This window comes from Elephas maximus, chromosome 15 (genome assembly GCF_024166365.1).
Source record: "Elephas maximus indicus isolate mEleMax1 chromosome 15, mEleMax1 primary haplotype, whole genome shotgun sequence".
NCBI lineage: Eukaryota > Metazoa > Chordata > Mammalia > Proboscidea > Elephantidae > Elephas > Elephas maximus.
Window position 1 is genome coordinate 4,840,266 of NC_064833.1, and position 21,742 is coordinate 4,862,007.

The window sequence follows — 21,742 nt, forward strand, 5'->3', positions numbered from 1 at the left end:
GATGCGGAAGCTGAGACTCAGAGAGGTACAGCGACTCACCTAGGGCAGCACAGCAAGGATGCCCTGGGGTGGACGTGGGAGCGAGGCCTCGTGGCCTCTCTGCTCCCTGTCATCCGACCCCGACATCCTGCGGGCTCGGTGGTCTCCCAGTGGCTTTGGGGTCTGTGCTTGGGTCTCCGGTTACACCCCATCCTCCTCCCCACCAGGTGCAGCCGTCGGGCCAGTCGGCCTGCCTCGGGGCCCTTCTCCTCCTCTACACGGGCGACTTCTTCCTGCACATCGGCTTCCACGAGGACAGCTCGAGTAAGGAGCTGCCGCCGGCCTGGTTCTGCCTGCCCAGCATTCACCTGAGCGCCCTGGAGGCCCGGGCCTGAGCCAGCCAGCACCTGCCCGCCCCTGCCCACCCATGCTGGGTCCCTGCTGGCGTAGGGGGAGGGGATAGAGGAAGGGACCTAGAGCTGAGGGCTCCCGGCCTTCTACCACCCCTGCAGATGAGACTAGTACCCCCGGTTCCTCCACCCCCCAGCCAGCCCTCTCCTCCCCTTTCGTCTCCCCTGCAGCTTCCTTTCTGGGCTGCCCACCCCATCCCACACTGTTGGCCAGGCCCCCAGACCAAGCCCAGAGGGCAGCACCCCCCCAGGTCCAGGGTCCCTGCGGGTTCCTTGTGACCTGGGATCATAGCCCAGCCCTAGTCCTGCTCTGGCCTGTGAGCGGCCCCTCCCCTTGGCACTAGGAAGAAAGGAGAACAGGGGGTGGAGCAGAGCCCGGGAGCTCCTCCAGCTGTGGACTGGGCTCTCGGGGGGCCTGGCTGTGTGGCGTGTGTCTGTGATAAGTTCCCCAATAAAGAGCCTGCCTCGCTCCTCAGCATCCTGCCTGGCTTCCTGTGTCTGCTTGCCCAGTGTGGCGGCCCCGCACAGCCCCCTTCGCCCCCCAACTCAGGTGTTGGTTTCAGTACATGGGACATGAACAGAAACACCCTACAATACACATGTCTGCCCTAGTGGCCAGCAAGGTTGGGTCTGGGTGTATGTGTTTGTCCCTGTGACTCTTCAGAAATACTTCTCCCAGGGTCTCCCCCCATGGTGCCCATCTCCCGCCCTGGTTTCTGACCCCTCTCAGAATACCGACTCAAGCCCGCATGCCAGGGGTCTCAACCACCTGAACCCCCATGGGCTCTGGAGGTCCATGGGACACTGGAAAAAGCCTCCTCCTCACGTTCCTAGAAAGCCTGCCCACAAAAGCCTCCATAAACACTGACTTGCGTCACGGAAGTCTGGACAAGGTCGATGGGATGTCGGTGACGGTGATCCCAATGACCCCACTGGGCAGGCGTGCCAGCTGCCCCTAGCCGAGCCTCCTCAGCCAAGTCTCCAAGGTTGGCAGTTCCACCTTCCACTGAAGCACGACTGACCGAGGTCACTTCTCCAACAAACCTCACACCTTGCCCAGAATTCTGGAGCTAACTCTGAGGCAGTGCCATGTTCCCACTCTGAAGCTAGCAGGGAGCAAGAGGGGCCGAGGACAGAGCAGGGAGCCAGGAAGCCATGGATTCTGAGGCTCCGGGGGTCCTGCTTCCAGGAAGCACATGGCACAGACACGCGTCGGGGTGGGAGGTAGGAGGACGGCACAGTCTTCTGGTTGTCCTTAGATGCGGGAGCATGTTGGCCAGAAGGGACCCTGTGGCTTTGGAGACAGGGCTCACAGCCTGCCCTTCCACGGGGCCTGGAGGCTGCCAACTTGGAGAGGGGAAGAACTTTTTGGGGTCTTCACCTTCACAAGGCGCTGTTCAGTGCCCACTGGGACATCCGACAGGTCTCCTGGGTGTCTCTTTGTGCCCGACGTGGCCTGGACACCTCACCTCTGCCTTGAATCCCCCACCTGCCCTGGGCTTGGAGGGTGGGGTTGTTGCTCCCCATTACAGAGGTGGAAACTGAGTCTCCAAGTGCCAAGACCACACAACAGGAAGCACCAGACCAGGAACAGAACCCTGCCCGGGCGGACAGACCTGCTGCTCCGGGCATTATGTAAACCCAAGGAGCATCCCAGGACAGCAGGGGGACACCCACAGTTGACCTGCCCAGGTGGGGCTTTCATCCCAGGAGCACTATCAAGTCAACTATCAAAGTGGGCAGCCAGCACTGACTTCCTCAGGGAAACAGGGGGACACAAAAACACATCTCAGGACCATTCCACCCGGGTGAGAGAGCTGGGGTATTTACACACCCACTCCCACAAGAGGCTGGTTGGGGCTGCTTCCAGCGTGTTGATTCCTGGGCTTCCAGCCTGTGCATGCGTGAGCAGATCAGCGCGCTGCAGTTCCAGGAAAGAGAACCAGCCCTGGGAGTCCTTGGGGCACTGAAGACTCTGAGGAATATGGGGAAGGGGGGGAGGAGGGAGTGGGTATTTGCCCAAGGCCCCTTGGAGAGAGAGGCTGAACCAGGAAGGAGCTGCTCCCACCTCCCGTGGGGCAGACAGTGTAGACATCAATTGGCATCTGAGGCTGGGGGAGCTCCCTAAGGACCTGGCAACCCTGCCCAAGCTTCCCTTGCCATGAGCAGGGTCACCCTGCAGCCTCCAGTCCAGGGACCAGGTTTCCTGGGCGCCCATCTGTGGCCTCCTGCTGCCGCCTGGCAGATGGTGGTGGGTGTGTTGAGACGCGGTGGAGCTGCCCCACAGTCTCACAGCACGTTTATCAGCTGCCCCCAGGAAATGCCCTGCCCCCGCGGCGGCTCCTCCCATGCTGGGCTCTGGGGCCTTGCCAGGGGAGGCCTGGCTGCTCCTGGTGCAGGTCCTATGGAGCAGGGGTGGCCAAAGCCTTCTGTTTAGGCGCTGGGGGAACCTCCTCCAGGGCCCAGTGGCCATTTGTCTGGACTCCCCGCGAGTGAGCCAGTCTGCCTCTAGCCTCAGTCTGCACAGGGCACAACACCCAGTGGGTGCTCAATACGTGGGGGGCAAGTGGACGAGCGCTGGGGTCAATCCTGGTTTGGCCACTTCCTGCCCTGAGACCTGGCCTTTCCTGTCCTGACCCTCATTCTCCCCACAGAAGCTACTCATGGCCTGGGGTCAAACCAGCTGTTAAGACTAGACTAGGGAACCTAGGAACAGGCTCAGTGCCCTGCCCTACACACCGTAGGCACTCAGTAAATGCCTGGTCAGCCTCCTCCATCCCAGGGTCTAGGAATGCACCCTGGGCTCCCGGCCCAAGGTCCCCTGCAGCCTGGTAACCACCAGCTGTGCACCTATTACAGGAAATTGTGGCAGGGGATCGGGGACTATGTTTCAATGAATCATTCTATGTTCAGAAACACACCACAAAGAAACCTAAACAACCTCCTGGCTGTCATTTCTGAGCTCGCATGATGCCACCTGCCCTGGGCCAGGCAAACAGTAAGTGAAGTGGTGCAGTGGCTTGTTTTATATGTCAGCTGGGCTAGGCTATGGTACCTACTTATTTGATCAAACACTAGTGTAGATGTTTGTTTTGAAGGTGTTTTGTAGATGTGATTAGCATTGACAATCGTATGACACTGAGTAAAGAAGAGGACCCTCGATAGTGTGGGTGGGCCTCGTCCAATCAGTGGAAGGCCTTAAGAGCCAAAACTGAGATTTCCCAGAAAAGAGGGAATATTCTGCCTCAAGATGGTAGCATGGAGATTCTCCCAGAGTTGCCAGCCTGTCAGCTTGACCCTATAGATTTCAGACTTGTCAGCCCCCTTAATGTATATTTCCTCTTTGTTTTGTTTCTCTGGAGAACTCTGACTGATACAATGACTAAGATAAATAAATAAAGAACTCTTAGCAGGCTAGGTCTAGAAGAGACCGCATAAAAGGTTATCTGTTGAAATACCAAAAGAAAAATACAAACCTGCTGCCGTCAAGTTGATTCTGACTCATAGCAACCCTATAGGACAGAGTAGAACTGCCCCATAGGGTTTCCAAGGAGTGGCTGGTGGATTCAAGCTGCTGGCCTTCTGGTTAGCAGCCAAGGTCTTAACCTTTATGCTACCAGGGCTCCACCAAAATATGTCAACCTTATTCTTAATGTTGAATGTTGTAAGCACTCTCTTAAAGTTCAGGAACAAAACAAAGATGTTCTTTCTCTCCACTTTTACTCAACGTTATGTAAGTGGTCCATGCCAGCACAGAAAGGCAAGAAAAAGAACAAGCAAAAGGCATAAAGACTAGAAAAGAAGAACCAAAATTGTCATTGTTTGAAAATTATATCACTAATTACATTAAAAAATCCAAACAAATCTTCAGATTTACTAGAATTAATAAGTCCTTAGCAAGGTTGTTAGATATAAAATCAACATACAAAAATCCACTGCACTTTTGTAACACAGCAACAAAACAGCTAGAACATAAAATTGTAAAAGATACCATTTACATAACCACAGAAAATATAAAGAATTAGTGGTAGGCACTATAATAATAATTAAAAACAACAAAAAAAAACTCATTGACATCCAGTTGGTTCTGACTTACAGCAACCCTACAGGACAGAGTAGCACTGACCCATAGGTTTTCCAAGGAGGAGCCAGTAGATTTGTCTGCCAACCTTTTGCTTACCACCCGAACTCTTAACCACTGTGCCACCAGGGCTCCAGAGGCACAATAACAGCATCCCAATAATATCCACATACTAATCCCCTGAAAACCAAAAAGAAAGAACACACTCAGGATTTCTCAAACTGAAAGAACTGAAGAAAAAATTCAAGACTCAAGTTGCAATACTGAAGGATTCTACAGGGAAAATATTAAACGATACAGGAAACATCAAAAGAAGATGGAAGAAATACACAAAGTCACTATGCCAAAAAGGAGAGGTAGATGTTCAGCCATTTCAGGAGGTAGCATATGATCAGGAACCCACGGTACTGAAGGAAGAAGTCCAAGCTGCTCTGAAGGCATTGGCAAAAAACAAGGCTCCAGGAACTGACAGAGAACCAATTGAAATGTTTCCACAAACGGATGCTGCACTGGAAGTACTCGCTTGTCTATGCCAAGAAATTTGGAAGAGAGCTACCTGGCCAACCGACTGGAAGAGATCCATATTTATGCCTATTCCCAAGAAAGGTGATCCAACCAAATAAGGAAATTATCAAACAATATTATTAATATCACAGGCAAGCAAAATTTTGCTGAAGATCATTCAAAAGAGGTTGCAGCAGTAAATTGATAGGGAGCTGCCAGAAATTCAAGACGGACTCAGAAGAGGATGTGGAACCAGGGATATCATTGCTGATGTTAGACGGATGCTGGCTGAAAGCAGAGAATACCAGAAAGATGTTTACCTGTGTTTTATTGGCTATGAAAAGGCATTAGACTGTGTGGATCATAACAAATTATGGATAACATTGCAAAGAATGGGAATTCCAGAACACTTAATTGTGCTCATGAGGAACCTGTACATAGATGAAGAGGCAATCATTCGAACAGAGCAAGGGGATACTGCCTGGTTCAAAGTCAGGAAAGGTGTGTGTCAGGGTTGTATACTTTCACCATACTTATTCAATCTGTATGCTGAGCAAATAATCTGAGAATCTGGACTATATGATGAAGAATGGGGCATCAGGATTGGAGGGAGACTGACAACCTTTGTTATGCAGATGACACAACCTTGCTTGCTGAAAGTGAAGAGGACTTGAAGCACTTGCTGATGAAGATCAAAGACCATAGCCTTCAGTATGGATTGCACCTCAACATAAAGAAAGCAAAAAATTTTCACAACTGGACCAATAAACAACATCATGATAAACAGAGAAAAGACTGAAGTTGTCAAAGATTTGATTTTTACTTGGATTCACAATCAGCACCCATGGAAACAGCTGTCAAGAGGTCAAAAGATGCATAACACTGGGCAAATCAGCTGCAAAAGACCTCTTTAACGTGTTAAAAAGTTAAGATATCACCTTGAAAAACTAAGGTGCACCTGACCGAAGTCATGGTGTGTTCAATTGTTTCATATGCATGTGAAAGCTGGACAGTGAATAATGGAGACCAAAGAATTGATGCCATTGAATTATGGTGTTAGTGAAGAATATTGAATATACCGTGGACTACCAAAAGAATGAACAAATCTGTCTTGGAAGAAGCACAACCAGAATGCTCCTTAGAAGGAAGGATGGTGAAAGTACATCTCACATACTTTGGACATGTTATCAGGAGGGATCAGTCCCTGAAGAAAGACAACATCCTTGGTAAAGTAGAGGGCCAGCAAAAAAGAGGAAGACCCTCAAAGAGATCAATTGACACAGTGGCTGCAACAATGGGCTCAAGCATAACAATGATTGCGAGGATGGACCAGGACTGGGCGGTGTTTCGTTCTTTTGTACATAGGGTCGTCATGAGTCAGAACCGACTGGATGGCACCTAACAAGAACAATCCCCAGAAACATGGAATGTGTAATGTTATATGGCAAAGAGGAATTAAGGGTTTTGGTAGAATTAAGTTTGCTAATCAGCTGACCTTAAAATAGGGAGATTAGCCTGGATTATGTAGGTGGGCCCAGTGTAATCACAAGGATCCTAAAAAGGGGAAGGATGCAAAAGAAAACCAGAGAAATGGCAGTGCTGGAAGGACTCAGCCCAATGATGCTGGCCTTGAAGGTGGAGGAAGATGCCACAAACCCCACGAGCCAAGGATTGCCTCAGCTTTTGGAAGCTAGAAAAGGCAAGGAAATGGATTCTCTTCTGGAGTTTGCCATGAAGAATGCAGCCCTGCCGACACCTTGATTTCAGTCTGGTGGAACTCATTTCAGAAGTCTGACCTCCTGAACTCTAAGATGAGAAATGTGTGTTGTTTTAAGCCATTTAGTTTGTGGTGATTTGTTACAGCACCAGTGGGAAACTCACACGGAACCCAAGAATAAATCTGTCCTTTAATGTGAAGACCTTTATGGAGAAGGTTATAAAAATTTACTGGAGGGTATAAAGAAGATCTAAATAAATGCATTGGAAGACTTTCTCCTAAAGGTGTAAGTTCTCCCTAAATTGATCTATAGATTCAATACAACACCAATAAAATCATGACAATTTTTTTTGGTGGAACTTGGCAAGCTGATTCTAAAATTTATGTGGAAATGCAAAGTCCTGGTAATAGCCAATATACTCTTAAAGACAGCAAAATGTAGCATAATGCTAACGCACCTATGTAAGCATGCAATAGACACGTGGACCAGTGGAGAATCAGAAACAGACCCATGCATATATGGACATTGCTATCACATACCAGTGGGGAAAGGATAGACTTTTCCTTACATAGTGTCGGAAAAGTGAATAACCGTAGGGAAAGAGAGATGTTGGACCCTACTACACACCATGTGCAAATGCGTCTTCCAGATAAAGACTCAGATATAAAAAGGCAAACTATAAAATGTTTAAAAGACATTATATATATCTTTTTGGTTTTAGAGTAGGGATGGGTATCCTAAATAAGGCACACAAAAAAAGCACAAACCATAAAAAATGATAAATTCAACTATATTAAAGCCGAAGATTTTGTTCCTCAAAAGACACCATCCAGAGGGTGGAAAGATATGTTACAAACTGGGAGTCATATGAGGAGGGGCTGACCTACAATGAGATTATTCAACCTGAAAATAATGTAAGCCACACGTTCTACCTGAGTGCAGAGGGAACACGTCTCCACAGGGGGAAGAGAACAGGAGGTGGGTGGACACCAGAAGCGTCTACCACTCCCAGTGAAGTTGGACTGGTCACACCCTTAAAAAAAAAGCTCAAACCCTTTGCTGTCGAGTTGATTCCGACTCAAGGCCACCCTATAGGACAGGGTAGAATTGCCCCATAGGGTTTCCAAGGAGCAGCTGGTGGGTTCGAACTGCCGACATTTTGGTTAACAGCCAAACGCTTAGCCATTTTAAAATTACTATAAAGACAAGTGAATAGTTAACACAAAACCCAGGACACTGATTCCATCAGCGGAGGGGGAGAGAAGGACCGGGTCTGCAAGGAACAAGCAGGGGGATTTGGGAATTAGGTGGTGCTCCATCCCTTCATCTGGGCAATGAGGCTTAATTCTGTGACTCTCTCCAAAAATTGAGATGTTCATTTCAGGCCCAGGTGATGAGAATTTGTCAAAAATAGGCTTGTGGTAAAAAAAAAAAAAAAAACGAAAGGAATAAAGAACTTTTGGCACTGACTCAGCAAACCAATAGAGAACTCTTCCTTCCTTCCACCTTTAGAATTTAGTTTGCCATTTCAAAGCTGCTGGTTAATCACAGTGTGGTGCTGGCAGCCGCCCCGGTCAGCTCCTCTGGAAACGGGTGAAGTGGAGCCCTCGGGCGGGAGAGTTTTCAGCACCGAGGACAGCGACCTGGGGCTGGCTCTGTAGGAAAAAAAGCCAGGCTTATTGGGATCTATGAGTGTTGAACAAGGACAGAAGTCTTAAACGTCATGGTTCAAACCCCTGGCCAGCTGTTGGTCAAGCATGAAATGGGACCCAGGTCTCCTGATTCCTAATTCCCTGCTCCTGGCTTTGGGTAAACTGACTGGAACTCTTTCATGAGCCAAGAAGTATCCAGGGGACACGTGAGATCTCCATGTGTGCCATCGAAAGCTTGTGCCATTCTCACCAGCATTTAGATCCCAACTCTGCCCCTCACCAGCTGAGCGCTGTGGGAGTCAATGCTTCTCTCCAAGCCTCAGAGTCCCTAGTTCCACCTCCCCACAGAGTTGCTGTGAGAGTTCAGTGACATTAGGTGGGCCACATGTGCAACATAGCGCCTGTGCAATGGTGCTCAGTTGAATACAAGAAAATCCCTTCGGCCCTTCCTCTGGTGGCTTTCAATTTGAAAAGGAATTGGCTTGATGGAACATTTAAAAGATGCTGAAACAATATTATGTTTTAGAGACAGCTTTGGAAATAAACCCTGTAAAACTTCCATTAAAAACCTTGGCATTTCTTGAACGAGATTAAGGCTTCATTAGACATCTCATTTCTGCCCAATCCTGTTGATTGGAGCCTCCTAATGCACTACAGGGGAAACACTGGTGGCGTAGTGGTTAAGTGCTATGGCTGCGAACCAAAGCGTTGGCAGTTTGAATCCACCAGGCGCTCCTTGGAAACTCTATGGGGCGGTTCTACTCTGTCCTATAGGGTTGCTATGAGTCAGAATCGAATCGACAGCGCTGGGTTTGGTTTGGGTTGGTTTTAATGCACTACAGATCACTGCTGACATGTTATTACTTCGGTCATGCCAAGAGACACTGGGGGAAGTGGGGTGACCATGCCCCCAGGGCCAAGGGTCCTCAACCACCCATTGAATTCCTGAAATAAAACTAACTAGTATATTTTGACCAGGGACACAATAGATGATCCCAGATAGAATGGCAGCAAAATGTAGAACAAAGCTCAAATTCTTTAAAAAAGGCCAGGCTTACTGTACCAGCTGAGACTAGAGGAGCCTCTGATACTATCACCCTAAGTTACCCTTTAAACTTGAAGTGAAACCACTCCCGGAGGTCACCTTTCAGCTAAATAACAGATAAGCTCATAAAATAAAACAATATCACCCATGAGTGCTGTGCTCCTTTAAAAAAAAATCGTCTCTATAAGACCAGTCAGCAGTTACCCTAAAGCAAAAATGAGAAGGTAAGGGGAGGCAGGGAAACTAGATCAACGGAAACAGAACAACCCGAATGAAAATAATGAGAATGTTGACACACTGTGAAAAATGTAAGCAATGTCACTGAACAATATGTATAACAAAAAAGTATAGAAATTGTTAACTAGGAACCTAATTTGCTGTGTAGACTTTCATCAAAAATACAATAAAATATTATTTAAAAAAAACTAGGGTGATGAATTATTCTTTTGATATGCTGCTGTATCTATTTGCTAGTATTTTATTTAGATGTTTCCGTCAGTTTTCATACTTGCCATTGGTCTATGAAAAAACAAAATGTTCTATCAAAAACAAAACAAAAAACCAAACCCACTGTCGTAGAGCTGATTCTTACTCGCAGTGACCTGTAGGGTTTCCAAGGCTGTAAAGCTCTGCGGAAGCCGACGGCCACATCTTTCTCCTGGAGAGCCACTGATGGTTTCCAGCTGCCGACCTTTCAGTTAGTAGTTGATCGCTTTAACGACCGAGCCACCAGGGCTCCTCGTTTCCCTTATTTTGTATTATTTGCATTAAAGTTATTCTAGATACCTGGAACAAGCAAGGGAGTTTCTCCTCTATCTTTTTTTAATGGATTGAAATAGTTTTAAAAACAGTGAAATGATCCGTTCTTTAAAAATCAGATACCACTCTGCCGTGGGCCTGTGTGACTCTGGTGCCTTTCACAGACGGGTCTTCAGTCACCTTCTAATCTCGTCTGCAGTAACTGGTCTATTAAAATTTTCCTTTTTTTTGTTTTTTAACCCTAGTATTGATTTTGGTAATTTACTTCTGGTGGGAAATTATCCGTTTCCTTGAGATTTTCAATTTGTTATCACGGATTTGCATGTAATATTCTCTCGTAATTATTTTTATCTTCCCCGTATCTGTAGTTATGTTGGTTGAGTCTGCCTTCTCATTCTTAATCTTGTCAATTTTTCCTCTCTTTCTTCCTTCATTCTCCATAATTGGACTCATGAGGGATTTCTGTATTTTATTAGCCTTTTCAGAGAACTGGCTTTTGCATTTATTGTCTCCACTTTTTTTTTTTTTTTAATTTTCTGTTTCATCAATTTCAGTTCTTATCTTTATGAATTCCCTCTTTGTTTCTATTGTTGTTTTATTTCCTAATTTCTTGAGACAAGTACTAAAAATGATGTTACGTCTAGTCTTTCCTCCTTTCTGATGAAAGCACTTACAGCTGTGCGCTTGTCACTAAGCACAGTGCTAACTTTGCTCCATAGGTTTGAATATGAAGTATTCTCATTTTCTCTCTTTTCCAGATAGTATCTAATTTCTCCTTTGGTTCTTTTCTTTGATCCAAGGGTTATCTAGAAATGATACACATTTGCCAGTAGAGTGTTTTTTTGCTCCCCGTTTTATGATTTATTTCTACTTGCCTTGGATATGAGCACAGCTTGTGGCCACTGAAAAGCTCTGTTCTTACGCTCTTGACTTTGGTCAAGTTTTTCTTATGGCCCCTTATACACTGGTTTTCATGAGTGATCTTTGGGTATAGGAATATGCATTCTCTCTCCGTCTATACACACACAAATAAGCACGCACACACTTATAGCCTGCATTATCCAATTCTGACATGTCAACACCTTCCTTTATTTTTAAAAATTCCAAATGTACAGGAAAGCAAGGAGACAAGTATGATGCTGTCTTAGTCACCTAGTGCTGCTGTAACAGAAATACTACAAGTTAATGGCTTTAACAAAGAGAAATTTATTTTCTCATGGTCCAATAGGCTAAAAGTCCAAATTCAGGGAATCAGCTCCAGAAGAAGGCTTTCTCCCTCTGTCAGCTCTGGTGGAAGGTCTTTCTCATCAATCTTCCCTGGACTAGGAACTTCTCTGCACAGGAACCTTGGGTCCAAAGGATGCACTTTGCTCCCAGTGCTACTTCCTTGGTGGTATGAGGTCCCCAACTCTCTGCTTGCTTTCTTTTCCTTTTATCCCTTGTAGGATAAAAGGTAGAGACCACACCCCAGGGAAACAACCTTTACACTGGATCAGGGATGCGACCTTAGAAAGGGTGTTACAATCCCATCCTAATCCTCTTTAACATAATCTAATCTTGCCTCATTAACCACAGGCAGAGATTAGGATTTACAACACATAGGAAGTCTACAATCACAAAATGAAGGACAACCACAAAGATGTTACTTTGAGAACTAAGGTGGGCCTGACCCAAGTCATGGCATTTTTAATCTCCACATATGCATGCATAAGCTAGATGCTGAATAAGGAAGACTGAAGAAGAATTGATGTCTTTGAATTACCATGTTGGTGAAGAATACTGAATATACCATGGACTGCTAAAAATGAAAAAAAAAATCTGTTTTGGAAGAAGCACAATCAGAATGCTCCTTAGAAGCAAGGATGGCGCCTTCATCTCACGTACTTTAGACATGTTATCTGTTGCCACCCAAACCAAACCCATTGTTGTCCAGTCAATTCCAACTCATATTGACACTATAGGACAGACTAGAAGCACTCCATAGGGTTTCCCAAGAAGCAGCTGGTGAATTAGAACTGCCGACCGTTTGGTTAGCAGCCAAGCTCTTAACCACTGTACCATTAGGGCTCCGGACATGTTATAGAGGGACCAGTCCCTGGAGAAGGACATCATGCTTGGAAAAGTAGAGAGTCCGTGAAAAAGAGGAAGACCCTCAATGAGACGGATTGACACAGTGTTTGAAACAATGGGCTCAAACTTAGCAGTGATTGTGAGAATGGCACAGGACTGGGCAACACTTTGTTCTGTTACACATAAGGTCACTATGAGTCGGAACCAACTGGATGGCATCTAACAACAACAACTTTACTTCCAGTTGTTTCATTCCTGCAAATCTTCTCCCAGACATCTATTTTAAATCTTTAAAGAAACAGTTTTAAGCGCATTTCTAATAAACAGCTTATACTTTGCTGTTGTTTTACTTATTGAACCCAATGTGACAGTGTTGTTTTTTTAATGGGAGAATTCAGTTCTTTCCACTTCGAATAATAACTCATATAGTTACTGTAATTCCTAAAATATTCCAGTGTTGATTGTTTACCTTGCCTCACTGTTTCTTCTTTTCTCTTTTCCTCATTGTTGATGGTCTGACCAAGTTGCTCTTCCTTACATTTCCCTTCGCTAGTTGGAAAATTCTACTATATTTGCCGTTGCCCTCGTGGCTAGCTCCTTTTGCTGCTTATATAACCAGGCACAGATTTCTTCACGATTAGTTGAAAACAAGATAGCAACTATTTCACACAACAAGATGTTCTAGTTTTCCCATGATCATTCCTCCTCGGTCCAATAAGATGATGATGCTGCTAGAATTATTTTATTTTCCTTCCCCCTCCTCTTCAGATGAAATCTTCACTTTAATTCCCCCTCCCTCCCACTCGGAGACATTGCTGAACCATGACTTTTATAAGCAGACCATCGTTAGAATTTTTTCTTCCAGCACGTACCTTCTATTTCCAGAACCCTTACTTAGCACTTAGGTTACAGTCTAAGACAGGTCCATCCTTATTCACCTAGATTTAATTTATCCACATATCAAGGTCTGCTGCTCACCACTATTTCTTTCCCTTTCCATCTTTCTTCATCTCATGGGCTCTGTTCTGCCTCATTTATTGTTTGGATGGAGTTTTCTCTGAGTCTTTATCTCCAGTGGGGATGTGTGCGTGACATACAAAAAGTTCAGAAGGTGGACCCTCGAGTGCCTTCCTTTTGCCTTCACAGGTGGGTGAGAGCTTGTCTGGGGGTAGGACTCTTTCACGGGCATGAGGAAGGGTTGCCCTCCCAGGCTTGGCCATGTGATGGGCACAGCAATGCCATCAGAAGTGCCAGAGGATGTTTCTGGCAGGAGCCATAAGAGCTGCTGTGAGATTGGTCATGCTTTCTGTCTGAGTCCCCATGGGCTGCCATAACAGAATACTGCAAAGCGGGTGGCTTCAAAGAACACAAATGGCTCTGGAGGCTAGAAGTCCACATCAGGGTATCGGCCGTGTCAATTCCTTCTGAGGGCTCAGAGAAAGGAACTTTTCCACGCCTCCCTCCTAGCTTCTGGTAGCGTTCCTTTGATGCTTATAGATGTATCCATCTCCTTCATCACACGGCGTCTGTCTTTCCCCATGTGTGACACTGAATGTCCGCTTTTCCCTTTTATAAGACACCTCTGAGAAGGGACTGGGACTCACTGACTTCTGTATGACGTTGTTAACTGATGTTGTTGCTGTTGTTAGGTGCCGTCGAGTCCGTTCCGACTCATAGCGACCCTATGCACAACAGAATGAAACACTGTCCGGTCCTGCGCCATCCTTACAATCGTTGTTATGCTTGAGCTCATTGTTGCAGCCACTCTGTCAATCTACCTCGTTGAGGGTCTTCCTCTTTTCCGCTGACCCTGTACTGTGCCAAGCATGATGTCCTTCTCCAGGGACTGATCCCTCCTGACAACATCCAAAGTATGTAAGACGCAGTCTCGCCATCCTTGCCTCTAAGGAGCATTCTGGCCGCACTTCTTCCAAGACAGATTTGTTCGTTCTTTTGGCAGTCCGTGGTATATTCAATATTCTTCGCCAACACCACAATTCAAAGGCGTCAGTTCTTCTTCGGTCTTTCTTATTCATTGTCCAGCTTTCACATGCATATGATGCGATTGAAAATACCATGGCTTGGGTCAGGCGCACCTTAGTCTTCGGGGTGACGTCTTTGCTCTTCAACACTTTGAAGAGGTCCTTTGCAGCAGATTTGTCCAATGCAATGTGCCTTTTTATTTCTTGACTGCTGCTTCCACAGCTGTTGATTGTGGATCCAAGTAAAATGAAATCCTTGACAACTTCAATCTTTTCTCCATTTATCATGATGTTGCTCATTGGTCCACTTGTGAGGATTTTTGTTTTCTTTATATTGAGGTGTAATCCATACTGAAAGCTGTGGTCTTTGATCTTCGTTAGTAAGTGCTTCAAGTCCTCTTCACTTTCAGCAAGGAAGGTTACGTCATCTGCATAACGCAGGTTGTTAATGAGTCTTCCTCCAATCCTGATGCCCCATTCTTCATATAGTCCAGCTTCTCGGATTATTTGATCAGCATAGAGATTAAATAGGTATGGTGAGAGAATACAACCGTGACACACCTTTCCTGACTTTAAACCAATCAGTATCCCCTTGTTTTGTCCGAACAACTGCCTCTGGATCTATGTAAAGGTTCCTCATGAGCACAATTAAGTGTTCTGGAATTCCCATTCTTTGCAGTGTTGTCCATCATTTGTTATGATCCACACAGTCAAATGCCTTTGCATAATCAATAAAACACAGGTAGACATCCTTCTGGTATTCTCTGCTTTCAGCCAGGATCCATCTGACATCAGCAGTGATATCCTTGGTTCCACATCCTCTTCTAAAACCAGCCTGAATTTCTGGCAGTTCCTTGTCAATACACTGCTGTAGCCGTTTTTAAATGATCTTCAGCAGAATTTTGCTTGCGTGTGATATTAATGATATTGTTCTATAATTTCCACATTCAGTTGGATCACCTTTCTTGGGAGTAGGCATAAATATGAATCTCTTCCAGTCAGTTGGCCAGGAAGCTGTCTTCCATATTTCTTGGCATAGACAAGTGAGCACCTCCAGCGCTGCATCTGTTTGTTGAAACATCTCAGTTGATATTCCATCAATTCCTGGAGCCTTGTTTTTCACCAATGCCTTCAGAGCAGCTTGGACTTCTTCCTTCAGTACCATCGGTTCCTGATCATATGCCACCTCTTGAAATGGTTGAATATCGACTAATTCTTTTTGGTATAATGACTCTGTGTATTCCTTCCATCTTTTGGTGCTTCCTGCGTCGTTTAATATTTTCCCCATGGAATCCTTCACTATTGCAACTCGAGGCTTGAATTTTTTCTTCAGTTCTTTCAGCTTGAGAAACGCCGAGTGTGTTCTTCCCTTTTGGTTTTCCATCTCCAGCTCTTTGCACGTGTCATTATAATACTGTACCTTGTCTTCTCAAAAGGCCCTTTGAAGTCTTCTGTTCAGTTCTTTTACTTCATCAATTCTTCCTCTTGCTTTAGCTGCTCGACACTCAAGAGCAAGTTTCAGAGTCTCCTCTGACATCCATCTTGGTCTTTTCTTTCTTTCCTGTCTTTTCAATGAACTCTTGCTTTCTTCATGGATGATGTCCTTGCTGTCATTCCACAACTCATCTGGTCTGTGGTCACTAGTGTTCAGTGCGTCAAATCTATTCTTGAGATGGTCTCTAAATTCAGGTGGGATATACTCAAGGTCATATTTTGGCTCTCGTGGACTTGCTCTGATTTTCTTCAGTTTCAGCTTGAACTTGCACATGAGCAATTGATGGTCTGTTCCACAGTCGGCCCCTGGCCTTGTTCTGACTGATGATATTGAGCTTTTCCATCGTCTCTTCTCACAGATGTAGTCAATTTGATTTCTGTGTGTTCCATCTGGCGAGGTCCATGTGTATAGTCGCCGTTTATGTTGGTGAAAGAAGGTATTTGCAATGAAGAAGTCGTTGGTCTTGCAAAATTCTATCATTCGATCTCTGGCATTGTTTCTATCACCAAGGCCATATTTTCCAACTACTGATCCTTCTTCTTTGTTCCCAGCTTTCGCATTCCAATCACCAGTAATTATCAATGCATCTTGACTGCACGTTCGATCAATTTCAGACTGCAGCAGCTGATAAAAATCTATTTCTTCTTCTTTGGCCCTAGTGGTTGGTGCATAAATTTGTGTAATAGTCATATTAACTGGTCTTCCTTGTAGGCGTATGGATATTATCCTATCACTGACAGTGTTGTACTTCAGGATAGATCTTGAAATGTTCTTTTTGACGATGAATGCAACACCATTCCTCTTCGAGTTGTCATTCCCAGCATAGTAGACTATATGATTGTCTGATTCAAAATGGCCAATACCAGTCCATTTCAGCTCACTAATGCCTAGGATATCCATGTTTATGCATTCCATTTCATTTTTGATGATTTCCAATCTTCCTAGATTCATACTTCATACATTCCAGGTTCCAATTATTAACGGATATTTGCAGCTGTTTCTTCTCATTTTGAATCGTGCCACATCAGCAAATGAAGGTCTTGAAAGCTTTATTCCATCCACGTCATTAAGGTCAACTCTACTTTGAGGAGACAGCTCTTCCCCAGTCATCTTTTGAGTGCCTTCCAACCTGGGGGGCTCATCTTCCAGCACTATATCAGACAATGTTTCGCTGCTATTCATAAGGTTTTCACTGGCTAATGCTTTTCAGAAGTAAACTGCCGGGTCCTTCTTCCTAGTCTGTCTTAGTCTGGAAGCTCAGCTGAAACCTGTCCTCCATGGGTGACCCTGATGGTATCTGAATACCGGTGGCATAGCTTCCAGCATCACAGCAACACACAAGCCCCCACTGTATGACAAACTGACAGACACGTGGGGGTGTTAACTTGTAACACCTGCAAAGAAAAATCCCACTTCCCCAAATGAGGTTGCATTCACAGGCCTATGGGGTATGGCTTCAACATATCTTTTTCGGGGACCCAATTCAGTGCACAGCCCTGCCTTCCCCATTCCCGTGATCGCAGCAGCCATGTTGTTGGGAGCGTCTAGCAGCTGGGGTCTCAGAGGGACCATGGTGAGCAGAGCCACTGTCGATCCCCATGAGCAAGAAACAAGCTTTTACTGATTTAAGCCATTTTTAAATTTTTAAAAATGTTTTTGGACGCTGCATAAACTAGTGCATCGTGATTGATCCAGAATCGGGCACAGGACACAGGGTGTTGCATTTCCCTGGGTACAGCCGTTTGCCTTCTGTCTGGTTCTGGGCTCTCCGAGATGCTCTGATTTGGGGCCCGGGACTGACTGCAGAATACCCTGTCTTGCTCTGGGTCCTCCAAGGAGCAGACAGCGAGACGCAATTAAACACACGTGAAATTTATCAGGGAGAGCACCAGTGAAAGAAATTGGGGTGGGATCTGGGAGTGCCATCACGCAGTGACCCGGGTCTGACCCAAATGAAAGAGAGGGAAGGAAGGATGGGAGGGTGGCTTCAGAAGCCCAAGGGCTCCAGCTCAGAGCAGACAGGTGGATTGGAGAGAAGAGGAGCTAGAGGAAGCCTCGGTCCCAGAGGGTGGCACCTCTCCTGGCCTAATGCCCAGGATGTTCTCCTAGCCCCCTCTGAGCACCTCCGTGGCCTATCCAAGCCAGCCAGGACCAGGTAGGATGGGGCTTCCCCTGAGAGGGTAACAGTGTGGGGGGCCGGGGAGGCATGGCTGGCTGTGGGGGCCTCGGCAGTCTGACACATCCAAACCAGCTCTGAGGCACAGCCCTGTCCCACCTCCACGCGGAGCCATGAGTCTCTCTGCCCTCTCGTCAGTGGACGCCTGGGGAGGCTGTGGTGGCTATGGGCTGGGGAGGAGGTCTTGGTTGGAGCGAGAGGGGATAGGTGCCTCCTACCTGCTCTCTGGGGCCTCCTCGCTCCCTCTGCCGACCCCCCCCAATCCTCCCAAACACCCATTGTCTCTGCACCCCGCCTCCCCCTGAAGGTCAGCACTAGTCAGCTTTGGGGCAGCAAAGCCAATGTTTCCCAAGGCTGAATACTGTTTCTCAAGTGATGTTGTCCAAACCCTTGGGGTCTGGTGTGCTTCTTTCTTTGGTTTCGTTTCTTCGTCCTTCCCTTTCTCAGGTTTTGTTCCCCAAGTATTCCTTTCGTGTTGGGAAGTAAATACATAAACAAGGTGAGGTGAGTTAGAGAAAAAGAGTCACTGCTCTTGTCTGCTGCCACTCAAGAGCCTTCAGGCCTCGGGTTGGAGGTGGGGGGATTTGGGGAGAAGGGGACCGAAACCCACCACCTGTCCCAGTGGTGGGGGCCATTCAGGGTTAGGAGAGGTGGCAAGGACTGCATCAAGCTTGCTCCTGGTGGCCCCCGCTCCCCTGTGGGTGGCCCCCAGCATAGTGGGGGTCAGGTGACAAGGACATGCCCCTGGAGCCTCTGGGAAGCTGGTGGCTGAGGCGGGTACACTGCAAACCCAAAGCATTTGCAGGGATCAGAGTCAGGTTTGTGATTGTTTTAATTGGCCACTCAGCTCTTGGGGCCTTTTTCCCTCCAGAATCAGAAATACGGTCAGAGAGGCCCCCAGGCCTGGCGCCCTTTGCTGCACAAGCTGGCAGGCTGGGGGTGGGGCCCTCACCCTTCCATTTAACTTTATTTGGTTCAGTTCCCTCCATAAGCCGCGCCCACCCCATGGGATGTTTGTGATGTGCATGTGACATCCAACCTCACCACGATGCACGCGTTCCTCCACCACTTGGTGACCCTGCTGGACTTCTCTGGATCCTGGACCCATTGCTGGACTGCTCCGGGCCATGGGTCCTCAGTTGTCAGATGAGGAGGCGACCTCATTGTCAGCGTTCCTTCCAGCTCTGGGGAAGGGACCTAAACCCTGGTTGAGGTCTGTGTCAGCTCAGCCCTGAAGAGCTGGAAGTCAGAGCCCCTCTGTCCAGAAGGCTTCAGGACCCCTGGTCCGGCTGGTCTGGGCCCCCAGCTGTCGGGGATCCTCTGGTCCCATCTTGTGTCCCCAACCCCAGCACTGGCCAGCACTGAAGCCTTCCTCCCAGCAGGTGATGTTGAAGGCAGGGAGGGATTCAGAGGGAGGGAGAGCCTTCTAGAGGCACCAGGCATTATGGACACAGATGGATGGGACCCAGTCCCTGTCCTGAGGAAGCTTGCGGTCTAGTGCAGGGGGCAGTCACGGCAGTGCTGAGGGCAGGCCATTTGCAATGAGATGCTCAGGGCCGTGGCCAGACCCAGACTGGGATGGAAGGCCCCCCGGGGGAGGAGCTGCAGAGCCCTGGGTGAAGTCTTTGGGCCCCTGGAAGCACAGCACCCTCCTCCCTCTCCCTGGGAGTTGAGAGCGCCTGCATTGATACGAACGATACACCTGTGGGTCCCCGAAACAGGAGCTGAGCGTACAGGGACGCCGTGTCACACCGAGAAATCGCTGCCACTTCGGCAGTGTTTGCAAAAATACCTTCTGCCGCACAAAGGTGAAAATGGCAGGGGCGAGAACCAGGCTTCTGAAAAGGAGCAATATTTAAACACCTTCCACGGGAATCTGTAAACTCTCGGCACAACCGAGCGCCATGTGACTGGGCTAATGTTAGCAGCGCTCTGGAGGGAGCTGGCTGGTAGTAGCGTCTCCACTGCATGTGGCAGCTGGCAGCGCTCCCCAGTCGGCGGGCAGTTAGGTGGAGCGCAAGGAGGGCAGCATGCCCTCTACACATGGGAGGAAAATCATCATTGACCCAGCACCCGAGGAGTGCTGGGCTTCTGGCCAGGAACCCACCAGCCTCGATCCATCCCATCAGGATGGGGGTGATGGGACCAGGAACCAAGGCACAGAGGGAGCCTCTCACCTGCCCACGGTCACACAGGGAGAAGACCACATCAGGATTCGGGCCCAGGCTGCCTACCCCGAAGCCAGCGGTCATTCTGCTGCCAGGAGTGGGTGTCCAGGCTCCACCTGACGGCTGAGAACCTGGCCATATGGGGTATGAGTTCTAGAGCCGGGCTAGCTCTGGGGACAAAGGCCACAGACCAGGGCCAAGCCTTGAATTTGCCCCTGATCCTTGCCAGGCTCGGCGCTCGATAGACACTGTGCAGGTGCTGTTGTTTAATCATCTCAACAGCCTTAGAAGAGAGTCTAGCTCATCTCCAAGTTCAAGGTGAGAAGCGTGACAGAGCTCCTTCCAAGGTTCTCAATAAACTATTACTTCAGTTAGTTTGTTTTTCAGAGCACTGAGCTCCAAGGCAGAAGAACCGGGCTTGGAAAACATCCTGTTGCTGTGGGTGGGTAGTAGGGAGTGACCAAGAAAGAGGTCACCAACGCAATTTCCTGGTGACCAATACACCTGCCGTTCCAATCCATTCCATTAATCTGTTCAGCAAGTCTCCAGTGCCTCTGCTCTGTGCCAAGCCCTGGGGTACCCAGACGGGGAGCCCAGCTCCCTGTGGGGGTCAGTGCTGTTCCTTCCTGTCACCTCTGCCTGTTGTTAGAAGGGCCTCCTGGGTTTCTCCACCTGGCCTCTCTGCCCTGCATTAATGAGACTCCCATGATGGACACAGGGCTCACCCCTTCAGCAGCCCCCTCTGAAGCCGTCACCAGGAGATGCCTCAGCCAATCGTCCAGTTGATCCTGGCTCACCTCGGGCTCCGTGGGGAATGCGATGGAGCTATTTATGGACCAGCCGTGGAGACGGGCAGTGTTTCAGGCCCATTAAGATGCTTGAGATCCACTCATCAGATCTTCTCCAGTAAGGCAAGGACATGTACAAGCAGAGCGCAGGGGCGTCCTTGGCACACACAGAGAGGGGCCAGAGGAAGGGAGACCTGGCTTTGCTTCGAGCTGCCTCCCTCATTTACTGTCACCTTGAGTTGCGGAGTAGAGTGACGTGCTTGCCATCTACTAAAATGAAGTTCCCACTGTTAAAAGCCCTCTCAATCCAGGGCACACAGGATCCACCCTGGGTCCCAACTCTGCCTCCATCTTGTCTCTGTAACACCTGGCGTGTGAACCACCCAGGTGCCTTTGCCCCCGTGGCCACAGTCCGAGACCTCACAGCACTGAACTGGTGGAGTGGGAAGAGCCCTGGGCAGGGAGTCTGTGTACCCCTGACTCCCTGGGGAACCAGGATAAGATGCCCAGCCTCTCTGGTTCAACAGGGCACTAGACCTTAGCCTAAGGAGTGGCAGGCATGCCCAACATGTGTAAAGAACCCAGCTAACAGGTAGGCAGTAAGAAAGTTACAGCCGCGATTTTCTTTATTTAAACAGGATACTTCTGAATTTACTAGAGAGAAAACTGAGGTTCAGGAAGGCCTGTGACCAATTGCTAGCGGACAGGACAGGCTGTGATGCAGCTCTCTGGCACCTGTGGCGCAGGTGAGACCTGGCAGCCAAGCCCAAGAGGGAAGGCTCTTGCTCACCTAAGTGGGGATAGTGCTTGTGAGTCCCAGTGTCGCTGCACCTGGGTTCTCAAAGTTCTCTTCAGGACCTGCCCCCTGCTTCCACCTCTTAGCTCTGTGCTGGCTCCTACCAGAAATGCTTCCTC

The 21,742-nt window shown here is 47.9% G+C and overlaps 1 protein-coding gene across 4 annotated transcripts in view; it reads left to right on the top strand.

Annotated features, from left to right (window-relative positions):
* TRAPPC9 (trafficking protein particle complex subunit 9) overlaps positions 1-861 on the top strand; it is a 652,210-nt gene extending 651,349 nt beyond the window's left edge. For all 4 annotated transcript variants that reach the window (XM_049853997.1, XM_049853999.1, XM_049853998.1 and 1 more), the window contains one exon: positions 207-861. In XM_049853997.1, coding sequence (XP_049709954.1) covers positions 207-374 — 168 coding nt within the window. In that variant the 3' untranslated portion in view covers positions 375-861. The remainder of the gene's footprint in view (positions 1-206) is intronic.
* Positions 862-21,742: the final 20,881 nt, after the last annotated feature.